This window comes from Lissotriton helveticus, chromosome 7, assembly GCF_964261635.1.
Source record: "Lissotriton helveticus chromosome 7, aLisHel1.1, whole genome shotgun sequence".
NCBI lineage: Eukaryota > Metazoa > Chordata > Amphibia > Caudata > Salamandridae > Lissotriton > Lissotriton helveticus.
In genome coordinates, this window is record NC_136068.1 from 393132050 (window position 1) to 393144436 (window position 12387).

At 49.0% G+C, this 12387-nt stretch overlaps 1 protein-coding gene across 1 annotated transcript in view; it reads left to right on the top strand.

The window, feature by feature from the left end:
* The first annotated feature begins 763 nt into the window (after positions 1–763).
* Positions 764–12387, top strand: part of EDEM2 (ER degradation enhancing alpha-mannosidase like protein 2) — a 217711-nt gene continuing 206087 nt past the window's right edge. The window contains exon 1 of the mRNA XM_078652241.1: positions 764–1061. Within this exon, the coding sequence (XP_078508367.1) occupies positions 961–1061 (101 nt within the window). The 5' untranslated portion in view covers positions 764–960. The remainder of the gene's footprint in view (positions 1062–12387) is intronic.

Below are 12387 nucleotides of genomic sequence, written 5' to 3' on the forward strand. Positions count from 1 at the left end.
TTAAATACAAATGTTTTGTACTGGTTTTAATTAACTATACATAATAAAATTTACCTTACCTTACCTTACTCAGCAAGCTACAACTGTCAATAAAAACCTTCTTATATTGGTAATCAAATAGGCGAAATCTAATGCTTTTCCCAAAGCTTGCTCCCCTTGTAGCCTTCTATGTTATCTCCTGCCATTGTTCCCATTCTCTTTAATTCTATTCCTCTCTAGGCTATTTCATTAATTGATTCCGTTTCCTCTGTCAGATATTTTCCGTGCTTTCACTATGTCGATGCAGTCATTTCATTGTCCTTTATTTCACGGTTTATTCGTTGCATTAGGCGCGCTTTTCTGCCTGTGTGCTGTTTAGCAGCAATGATGAATGACCCGATGCTGTATTAGACAAGGTTCGGGAGATGTATACCCTGAGTTGAGTTTGGTGTCCCGTTGAATAGTGTATCCGCTAGAGCAGTCTGAACAGTGACCTGCTGCCCTGTCTATCCTACTCGGGCGGAATTTATTCTCCGAAGACAGCCGAAGAGGAGGGGACACACGATTCAAAGGGGATACCAAGTATTATCATACAACGCCGGCACCTGCTTTCCCCGTGTCTCCACGCATTAAATGGTTTGTTCCTACTCATCTAAAGCGAAATCAACTCCTGAATCTTTTAATGGACGTAACCCTAGCGTGACTCGCGGAACTGGAACGTCACGTGCGTTACACGTGATACAGAGCCGTGGCTAAGAGACATTCCTCTAATGGTAATTACTTCCATTCTTCTCTTCCTGACGTGTTATGTGTGACCTGTCTGTGCACTATAGGCAGTTCAGTAGTGTCCCACGGCAGCCTCTGCTATGTTCTAGTGTTAAGTACAACCGGGTCCTGTGATGTGACGTGTCCTCCTCGTGCCCCGAGCTGTGCCTGTCCTGCATCCCTCAGCTCTCTCGCCGGGCACTTGTCTGTGTTCTAATGCTCAAGTGCCTGTGCCCTGCCTTCCTGTGTGTCTTCAGTGCCATACAGTACCATGCCCAGGGTGGACGCTTTACCGAACCGGACCTGGCACAGTACAGGTGAGTGCTTGAACATGGTGTAATTCGCTTGAAAATCCAAGGTCCCCACTCAAAGCTACCTCCATGGACGATACTTAAGAATGTTACTAGGGTGGTATGCATGTTTATTTATTTTGTTTATTGTATTTTATTGCGCGGTCTCCACACAACGGAGTCTTTCTGTTGCTAACATTTGTCCCCCCAACATAAGTAACACTTCCTTGTGGGTTTCACTGTCTTTTTCTACGGGCATACCAAATATTACAGCTCAGCATTACTGTAATAGCGGGTATTCCCTATTTCTCAAGAGTTACCTTTTAACCATTGCTCAAATACCTTTTTGCTGGACAGCGGATTACAGTAATTTTAGGCACTTTTGATGTTATTCCACAAGCTTTCACTTCTGATTCCTTTAAGGCATACCAAATATAATCACTTGAATTGCCAATATTATTTCGTATCCTCAATGTTTCTATGGTTACATCTTACCAGGATACAATTTTGACATAGCCTTAAGTTGGCGGTGTAGTGTTGACGTTCTAGTGTACGCACGTCGCGTGATGACGCGACGTGCCGGCGGCCATTTTAGGGATGTGCGCGCATCCCCAGTGAGAAGGCGTGAGTGTCGGAGCACGGAGGTTTACCGGCTCGGCGCTCTCTAAGAATATTTTGCTTATTAAACAGAGTACCTCCTCAACCAGTGTCCTGTTGTATTTGAGAAGGATTAGTACCTTTACAATGGCGACGAGGTCGGGATGAAGACCAAAGGAGAAGAAAAAGAGAAGAAAAAAAACGAACAGCACACAGGAGGATACAGTCTTGAACCAGGCACCAGACACACCAACCGATGCATCAGCCTGTAAGTAAGCAACCACATAGACAAAGTGGTTATTAGAGAGCGCGGCAGAGCCCATAGCCCCAAGGAGGAGTCTGACTGGGCACTGGGAAGGAAGCAAAAGAGCGTGCAGAGGGAAAGACCACCCAGGGCACCCCACTGAATAACACAACCGGGGCAGGAGCGCTGGCGACCTCAGGGAAGAGTGAAGGGGCAGAAACAGAGAGCCCCCAGCTGCAAACCGAGAAACAAGAGGAAAACAGTGCACCGGGCAGCCCCGGAAGCCACAGTGGGACCTCACCTGCAGAAAGGCGCGAAAAGATGTGCGCACAAGCAGCGTCTGCGACGGCCCCCGCGCAATTTTTGCCCAAGCCAGGGGAACCCCTCATGAAGTGGGAAGATTGGAGAGACTATATTGACAACTTCATTGAAGTATTAGAAGATGAATACAATGAAAAGTTTACCAGCAAAAGGCAGAAGCGGATACTATTACATAATCTAGGCCCGGAGGGGCTCAGGATTTTCAAAAATCTGGTACCCAAGCAACGGGGAAGTACAGACGATGATGTGTATGCCCACGCAATCGATGACTTACACGAATACTACAAACCTGCGGTTTGTGTCTCGATCGACAGATACAACTTCCAGCAAAGGAAGCAACAACCAGGGGAATCAGTGGAAGAGTACGTGGCGGCCTTAAGGTAGTTGGCGTCCACGTGTAAATACGATACATTCCAAGATGAATTATTCAAAGATCAAATTGTGATGCACACCACGAGTACAGCCGTGCAAGACAAGCTGTGGGCCAGCGGCGACGCCACACTGAAGGAGGTAATGATCATAGTCAAGAGAGCGGAATTGGCGCGAAGGTGTGCGGAGGCGGCGAAAAGGGAGACCATTGCAAGTCCAATGGTGAACAGAATTGAAGACGACGAGCCCCGGAAGGACGGAAGAAGCAAAGGGCCCACATCGAAGGGACCGAACAGGTGGCAAGGGAATCCAGGACCACCGGGAAAACAGACGGGGAACAACAAGAAGGCCTGCTATAGATGCGGAAGCTGGGCACACGAAGCATATGACAGGAAGTGTCCGGCATTTCGCGCCAAATGTAGGTACTGTGGGATCGTAGGGCACTACGAGAAGGTATGCCGCAGGAAGTCCTCCTGGAGCATGGTTAAATATATCGACCAAGGACAAGAGGACCAGGAGGAGAATGACCATGAAGATGATGACACCGTACTCTGTATCTACGACCAAGTGTTAAGTGTAGACAACAAGAGATCAACCAAGCCAGTGTTGGACATGACGATCGGAGGGGTGCCAATCAGTATAGTGGCAGACACTGGATCGCCCTACACCATAGTCCAGAGAGCGGTGTGGAACGAAACCTTCAAACCACATTTAGGCCCAGACCTGGAGCGGTTGGACATAAGGCCAGTCACATACAATGGAGATCGCATACCCATGGTAGGCTTCAGGCCGTTAAAGTTCGAATTCAGAGGACGCAGTGCCAACTGCAAACTGTACATTTCTGAAAAGGGACCATCGGTGCTGGGATGGTTAGACCAGGGCGACCTGGGCATCAAACTGGACCCAGGAGGTAAAGAGCAGATCTTACTCATGGAACCTGAAGTTTGGCCAGACCTGGACAAGTGGAAGAGAGAGTACCCCAAGGTATTTGGAGGCACGGTGGGGAGGCTCGAAAAGTTTGCACACAAAATTGTCCTCAAGGCAGGGGCCACGCCAGTGTCGCACAAAGTGAGAAATGTGCCCCTCGCAGTGAGAGAGGCGGTGCAAGAAGAACTGCAGGAGTTAGAAAAAAAGAGGAATCATCGAACCGATCATGTGCGCCGAGTGGCTGGCGCCATTTGTAGTAGTCATGAAACCCAGCGGGAAGGTCAGGCTATGCGTGGACCTACGCGAATTGAATAAGAACATTGTGGTGGAGAAGTTTCCATCACCGAGGATCGAAGAAATGTTGGCCAAGACGAGAGGAATCAAGTGGTACTCAACCATCGATCTAACCTCAGCTTACCATCAAATCGCACTGCACCTGGAGAGCAGGAGGTTGACATCGTTCATTACCCCCCTTCGGGTGCTACCAGTTCCGTCGCATGCCGTTTGGACTAGCATCGGCGGCAGCGGTGTTTCAGAAATTGATGCACCAACTATTTAAGAATATGGACGGCATCCAGTACTTCCAGGATGACATCCTAGTGATGGGGCGAGACAGGTTAGACCATGATGCAAAACTGACCAAAGTGCTGAGAGTGTTAGATGAAAAATGCCTCACGGCGGAGTGGGAAAAGTGCCGCCTGGGCATGGAATCAGTGACCTACTTAGGGCATGAAATCGGAGTGCAAGGGATTACACCCAAGACTGAAAATGTGAAAGTGATTTGTGAAGTACCACCACCCGCCAGCAAAGAAGATGTCAGGTCCTTCTTAGGAATGGCAGAATATTATAGTAAATTCGTGCAGCATTTCGCAACAAAAACGCACCACATGAGGAAACTAACAAGAGAGAGCTCAGTGTTCTGCTGGACGGAAGAGGCACAAGGGGAATTTGAGAGCATAAAGAAAGACGTTGTGGGAGCCATACCCCTGCAAGGATACGATCCTCATGGAAGCACCATACTCACGACTGACGCCAGCGATAAAGGATTGGGCGCGGTGTTGATGCAGGACCGAGGACATGGAGTGATGGAAACACTGAGCTTTGCCTCTCGCACACTGAGCGACACAGAGAGGAAGTACAGTGTCATTGAAAAAGAGATGCTGGCTGTTGTGTGGGCAATGACAAGATTCAGACAATTCCTGTGGGGCACACGGTTTCAGTTAAAAACGGATCATAAACCCTTGGTGAAGGTACTAACCTCCAGTGGACATGCGAGTGCCACCCCCAGGATTTCGAAAATGACATTGAAGCTGTTGGAATTTAGATATGACGTTGAGTACATTCCAGGCAGTCGGAATAAAGTAGCAGACTATCTAAGCAGGGCGGCGGCCATGGAACCCGGAGAAGAGGACCAGACAGGTGGGGAAGAGATGGTGGCCCTAACGGATGACCAGGAGAAGGTCATCAGCAACCAGGAGTGGAGTGAAGCCTACAGTGAAGACCAGACCATGCAGGAGGTAAAAAAAAATGCATAGTAAAGGGCTGGCCAGAAAAGAAACATACCTGCGAAAACCTAAGGATGTACTATGAGGTCAGGGAAGACTTGTCCATGGACGATCAAGGAGTGTTTGTTTATAGGGGAGACAAGGTCATTCCCCCAGCAGGCATAGTTCCAAAACTATTGGTGATACTCCATGAAGGCCATTTGGGGATAGGCAAGACGAAGTTGAGGGTCAAGCAAGGATACTGGTGGCCAGGCTTGGACCTACGAACTGAACAGTATGTCAGGGATTGCCCCCTATTGTCAGGGAGCGGACAAGACACTCAAGCCACTGCGGCCGGCGCTGGGGAAATTTGACCCCCCACAGAACCCTTGGGAGGAGCTGTCCATCGACATCCTGGGCCCGATATTGGATGGGCAAGGTATCCAAAAGTATGTGTGTGTCCTCATCGACAGATACTCGAAATGGCCTGAAGTGATGGTGGAAGAAGTAATGGACACAGAGACTATCTTAAGGTTTTTGGACGACACATTTGTGAGAGAGGGCATTCCCAAATCTATCCTGAGTGACAATGGCCCTCAGTTTACTTCAGACAAATGGACCAGCTTTATGGAAAGGAACGGCATCATCTCTAGACACACATCGATCTATCACCCAGCCGGAAATGGACTGGTAGAACGTTTCAACAGTGTGGTGAAGGGATCTGTGCAAGCGGCGATATCAAACAACAAGGACTGGGAGAAAGAAATATGGCACATGATATGGGCGTACAGAATTACCCCCACAGGAACCGGATGCAGCCCCTTCCAAATATTGAGGGGCCGTGACCCCTTCACGAAGGACAAAGGAGTGTGGAAAGAGAAAACCATAACGAGCAAATGGTCCCCCGCAGTGGTTCAGGCGAACTTGGAGAAAGCACAGGCTGTCTACGCAAAATACTACAACAGGCGAAGGAATGTGAAAGACACCGGACTAGAAGAAGGTGAATGGGTGCGAGTCAAGTTGGCAACATTGCGAAGGAAAGGGGACAGCAAATACAGTAAACCCCTGCAAGTTAAGGAGGTGTATGACAGAGCTGCCTTGTTGAGTGACGGCAATGTATGGTCTCAGGACCGCATGGCGAGATGCAATAAAGTACTACAGTGGAGTCAAGGTGAACAGGAGCTGGAAGGTGTGGGGGAGTCCGATGCAGGAAATGAACAACTCAACGAGGAGATGGACATGGAGGGTGGAGAAGTCAGCGAGGAGCAAAGCAGCGGAGGTAGCCACGGGACGGAGAAGGAGATGAACACAAGGAGGTCAATGGAGAGCCTGGCCGCGCTGAGCAACAGGGGAGGCTGTGCAGAGACTCACGGGAGGGAAGCCACAGCTACCCTGGTAAGACTGACCCGAAGGGGAAGAATAGTGGTGAGACCAGCTAGATTCCAAGACTTTGATATGAGCAGCGGACTGTAAGTTAAGTTTTCCATTGTTGGGAAAAAAGGGAGATATGTATTGTTGACATTCTAGTGTACGCACATCGCGTGATGACGCGACGTGCCGGCGGCCATTTTAGGAATGTGCGCACATCCCCAGTGAGAAGGCGTGAGTGTCGGAGCACGGAGGTTTACCGGCTCGGCGCTCTCTAAGAATATTTTGCTTATTAAACAGCGTACCTCCTCAAGCAGTGTCCTGTTGTATTTGAGAAGGATTAGTACCTTTACAGGCGGGTCCCTATGTTTTAAGTTTGTTTTAGGAGAACATGGTAATGAGGCTCACTGAAATAGGGTGATTTGTAGGTTATCTTCTTTATTGTAGATCCTCATTATAACGTCCTATCCACAAGGTAAGCCAGGTATAACTGACTCTCTCAACACTTGGCAACAGAGCCTTTTGTCATAAACATTCTAGGGCACCTAAGAATTCTATAATGACAAGTCAGCTGACATGCAGCAGCATATCAGACAAATACCACACACCTTCCCCGGAAACCTAAGGCAAGAACATATGAAAAAACAGTTCACATAGAAATATAACAATGTATAAGAACTAAGAACATAAGGTTTAACTAAGATACAATAAAATCACACAGGGTACCAGGAGTTTTACATATGCGGGAGCTTTTGCGTAAGGGAGGCCCAACCTTGGAAGAAACAACAAGAGCATCATGTTTAATGCAGTTACCAGAATGAATGGGGGCAATTCTACCCAAATTCCATATGCGCCCATCATCAAGTTTCACCGCATTACGAAATAACTTCACCATCTTAAATGGCGGAGAGAATTTTGCACCAACAGACTTCTGTGGAAAATGCACTTTTACTCTATCTCCCACACATACCTTTGTGTGAGAGACAGCATGTCTAGTGTCCAAGTTGGATTGTCTCTTGGCTGACTTAAGTTCCTGATTAACCTTCCATTCAGCGTCCCTGGCAACTTCATTCACAGCACCTTTCTCCCTCATCCAAGAATGAAACATTTGAGTGTTAGGAGTACGGCCCCTAAATAACTCGAAAGGGATTTTCCCTGTGGTCGAGTGACAGGTCAAGCGATAAACCATCACTCTCTCCATTATACAAGACCTCCAGTCTTTACCCTGATCTTTAGCAAATTGAATACACTCTTTTAGCACCCGGTTGAACCTCTCTACCATTCCATTACACTCGGCATGATAGAGAGAACAACGTTTGTGCTTGATCCCTTTTTGTTTTAAAAATTGCTCCATTTCTTTTTACACAAGTTGAACTCCGTTGTCTGTCAACATGGATTCTGGGAGACCCTCTCTACAAAAAATTTCCTCCAAGAACTTGGTAACGTCTCTAGTTTCAATGCTACGTGTCACTTTAACTTCAGGCCACCTTGAGTACATGTCGACCAACACTAAGACGTAAAACTGGCCCACCTTATTAGTGATTGGCCCCAAACGATCTAAAGCCACATACTGCCAACACCTTGTGGGCGCCTCACAAATAACCATAGGCTGTACTCTCGTCTTGTAAGTCTTATCACAAGCAATACTCTCAGCGCAGTCAATTACCACACGCTCCACAAGAATATCAATCCCTGGCCAGAAGAAGTGCAAACAAACCCTCTCCTTGGTTTTGGAGATACCTTGATGTCCCTGATGAGCTTAGTTGATGATTTTCATTCTAACTTGTGTGGGAGGAATGAGTCTAGTGCCCCTCCAAAGTAAACCCCCACTTACAGAGAGTTCATCACAAACGTTCCAGAACGTCCGGATACATTCACTCAGGGTCGTGATCCCAGGTCAACCTTCAGCAACCAATTTGAAAATGTTGTTCATGACTGCATGACCCGACTTCGCCACTGACCTGGGAGGTCACCACTTGGCTTCCAGGACTGCCGCAGCCCGAGCGCTGCTCGCTTGCTGACACCGGGCTCTCTGCCTCCCTGCTGCCTGCCGCTTCCCGACCATCGCGGCGAGGCGGCAGATCGGGAACTCCATTTCCCAGCACCGCTTGTGCCTAGGAAGGTGCGCATCCTGTCCCGCCCCCGGAGGTGCGCTTAAGGCCAGCGCAAGCCCCGGGGGAGCGGGGGATCCGACTTCGCCACTGACCTGGGAGGTCACCACTTGGCTTCCAGGACTGCCGCAGCCCGAGCGCTGCTCGCTTGCTGACACCGGGCTCTCTGCCTCCCTGCTGCCTGCCGCTTCCCGACCATCGCGGCGAGGCAGCAGATCGGGAACTCCATTTCCCAGCACCGCTTGCGCCTAGGAAGGCGCGCATCCTGTCCTGCCCCCGGAGGTGCGCTTAAGGCCAGCGCGAGCCCCGGGGGAGCGGGGGACCCGACTTCGCCACTGACCTGGGAGGTCACCACTTGGCTTCCAGGACTGCCGCAGCCCGAGCGCTGCTCGCTTGCTGACACCGGGCTCTCTGCCTCCCTGCTGCCTGCCGCTTCCCGACCATCGCGGCGAGGCGGCAGATCGGGAACTCCATTTCCCAGCACCGCTTGCGCCTAGGAAGGCGCGCATCCTGTCCCGCCCCCGGGGGTGCGCTTAAGGCCAGCGCGAGCCCCCGCGTCGCGGGTCCGCGCGCGGGTCGGCGCCCGGGGCTAAGCCCGGGCAAAGGGCGGGCCCTCTGTGGCCCCCAGAGGAGGCCGGGCCGGGCCATCCCCTTTGCTCCCGGTCAGATTCCGTGCAATGAGAAACACTGACTTAAGGTACTTTGCCAACTGACTATATTTGTTTTTATTCCACGGGGTCACTGTTGCTCGACTCCCGATATTGTTTATGTTCTGATTGTTACAAGCTGTCACACTATGTCTGGCAAGGGGGTCTCTAGAAAACACTCCTTTGAGGGTGACCTGCTCAGGGGAAGAATGGACTATTATCTTAAAAGTGCTATATTGCCCATTGCTAGTGAATTGGAGAGACTAGAACGATCACCAGTCTTGAACAGTTCACTTATTAAGGGTTCACCCTCACAGTCCGCTGATTTAGCCCCGGCGATATCACTATTTGAAGAACTTAATCTAATGTGTAAAACCTCGTATGCTCCTGTGAATATAGAAAATGTCTTAACTTCTGTTTCAATCTCCCCCATAGCTATGACTAGTCCTGGTCCCAATCGCTCTTCCCAACCAACTCAGACTTTACAGACCTTACAGGATACAACTCACCCAATATCATTTTCCCTACCCACCGTCTCTACCCAGGTGTCCTCGGTCAAAAGAAAGAGAGACAAAACTAACCAAACGGGCAGTCAGGTCAAGAAACAAAAATTAATCCTACACCGGCCAGTACACAATACCCCAAGCACTGATACTCCGAAAGTACCTGTACAGGATTTCCTACTGCCCGCGCTTGAAAAAATTATGAAATCTATTTTATCTCCATTACTTGATAAAATAATTAGCCTAGGGGATAGGCTCACGGGTCTCGAAGAAGCAATAAAGGCTAATTCGCTATCTACAAAAACCTTGGGAGAACCAGTACAATTACAGCGCCCACCCCCTATAGATAATTTACAACAAGGGGTGGTGATGGACAGAGTCTCTGAATTAAGCAGAGTACTCTCACCCAGTCAAGAGATCAGGGCTAGATCCAACACCGTTTTTTAGCTCATTGCACCATCCCAGTTTCAGAACCTGGCTGTATGCAAATTAGTCTGTCCCTGGCCCAGTGCATCATGGGAACAGGGCAGATCAGACTACAAAAGCCAATTCTTACACTGGGAAGGAAACAAGCTTCCGGGGACCGGTTTCTGCCATTTCAGGCATCTTCGGCCCGGCTTGCTTGAATCCTGATGGTGCAATGAGCAAGGGACTCACATCTGAGTATACCCTTCCACGCTTAGGGTGGACAAAATAATTTACAACAAGGGGTGGTGATGGACAGAGTCTCTGAATTAAGCAGAGTACTCTCACCCAGTCAAGAGATCAGGGCTAGATCCAACACCGTTTTTTAGCTCATTGCACCATCCCAGTTTCAGAACCTGGCTGTATGCAAATTAGTCTGTCCCTGGCCCAGTGCATCATGGGAACAGGGCAGACCAGACTACAAAAGCCAATTCTTACACTGGGAAGGAAACAAGCTTCCGGGGACCGGTTTCTGCCATTTCAGGCATCTTCGGCCCGGCTTGCTTGAATCCTGATGGTGCAATGAGCAAGGGACTCACATCTGAGTATACCCTTCCACGCTTAGGGTGGACAAAATAATTTACAACAAGGGGTGGTGATGGACAGAGTCTCTGAATTAAGCAGAGTACTCTCACCCAGTCAAGAGATCAGGGCTAGATCCAACACCGTTTTTTAGCTCATTGCACCATCCCAGTTTCAGAACCTGGCTGTATGCAAATTAGTCTGTCCCTGGCCCAGTGCATCATGGGAACAGGGCAGACCAGACTACAAAAGCCAATTCTTACACTGGGAAGGAAACAAGCTTCCGGGGACCGGTTTCTGCCATTTCAGGCATCTTCGGCCCGGCTTGCTTGAATCCTGATGGTGCAATGAGCAAGGGACTCACATCTGAGTATACCCTTCCACGCTTAGGGTGGACAAAATAATTTACAACAAGGGGTGGTGATGGACAGAGTCTCTGAATTAAGCAGAGTACTCTCACCCAGTCAAGAGATCAGGGCTAGATCCAACACCGTTTTTTAGCTCATTGCACCATCCCAGTTTCAGAACCTGGCTGTATGCAAATTAGTCTGTCCCTGGCCCAGTGCATCATGGGAACAGGGCAGACCACACTACAAAAGCCAATTCTTACACTGGGAAGGAAACAAGCCACCCTAAGCGTGGAAGGGTATACTCAGACATGAGTCCCTTGCTCATTGCACCATCAGGATTCAAGCAAGCCTGGCCGAAGACGGCTGTAATGCCAGAAACCGGTCCCCGGAAGCTTGTTTCCTTCCCAGTGTAAGAATTGGCTTTTGTAGTTTGGTTTGCCCTGTTCCCATCATGCACTGGGACAGGAACAGACTAATTTGCATACAGCCAGGTTCTGAAACTGGGATGGTGCAATGAGCTAAAAACGGTGTTGGATCTAGCCCTGATCTCTTGACTGGGTGAGAGTATTCTGCTTAATTCAGAGACTCTGTCCCTCACCACCCCTTGTTGTAAATAATTTTGTCCACCCTAAGCGTGGAAGGGTATACTCAGACATGAGTCCCTTGCTCATTGCACCATCAGGATTCAAGCAAGCCGGGCCGAAGACGGCTGTAATGCCAGAAACCGGTCCCCGGAAGCTTGTTTCCTTCCCAGTGTAAGAATTGGCTTTTGTAGTTTGGTTTGCCCTGTTCCCATCATGCACTGGGACAGGAACAGACTAATTTGCATACAGCCAGGTTCTGAAACTGGGATGGTGCAATGAGCTAAAAAACGGTGTTGGATCTAGCCCTGATCTCTTGACTGGGTGAGAGTATTCTGCTTAATTCAGAGACTCTGTCCCTCACCACCCCTTGTTGTAAATAATCACCCCCTATAGAATCATCGGATTCTACTACACAAAACACAAACACCAGTAAACAAATAGCTGCCCTACCTATGAACACCTTAAAAAATTCTAAAGCAGCCATGATACCACAGCGCTCTAACCTCAGGGTTGGGCACAATAAAGAAACCCCATCTCAAAATAGATTAGTGGCCAGTTACAATACCATCCCACGTAAAACTAACCACCTTCATTTGCCTCCAGAAGCAGCTCCTATTGTGTCCGTCCTTGCAGGTATACCAGAACTTCCAAAGGGGAAACATGAAAAACAGCAGGATCTAAAGAACAAGGTAGTGTTCTGGCTAACAAAAAATAGGCCACTGCCCCCCAATATTGATGGCACTATCCTAAGCGTCAGAAGGGTGGGCTGGCTAGGACCTCTTGTAAAAACTACTGTGGGCGATTTGGTCCTTGTAAAATTCAGCAATAAATATGTCGTCCCATACCTCAATTCCTGGCAGC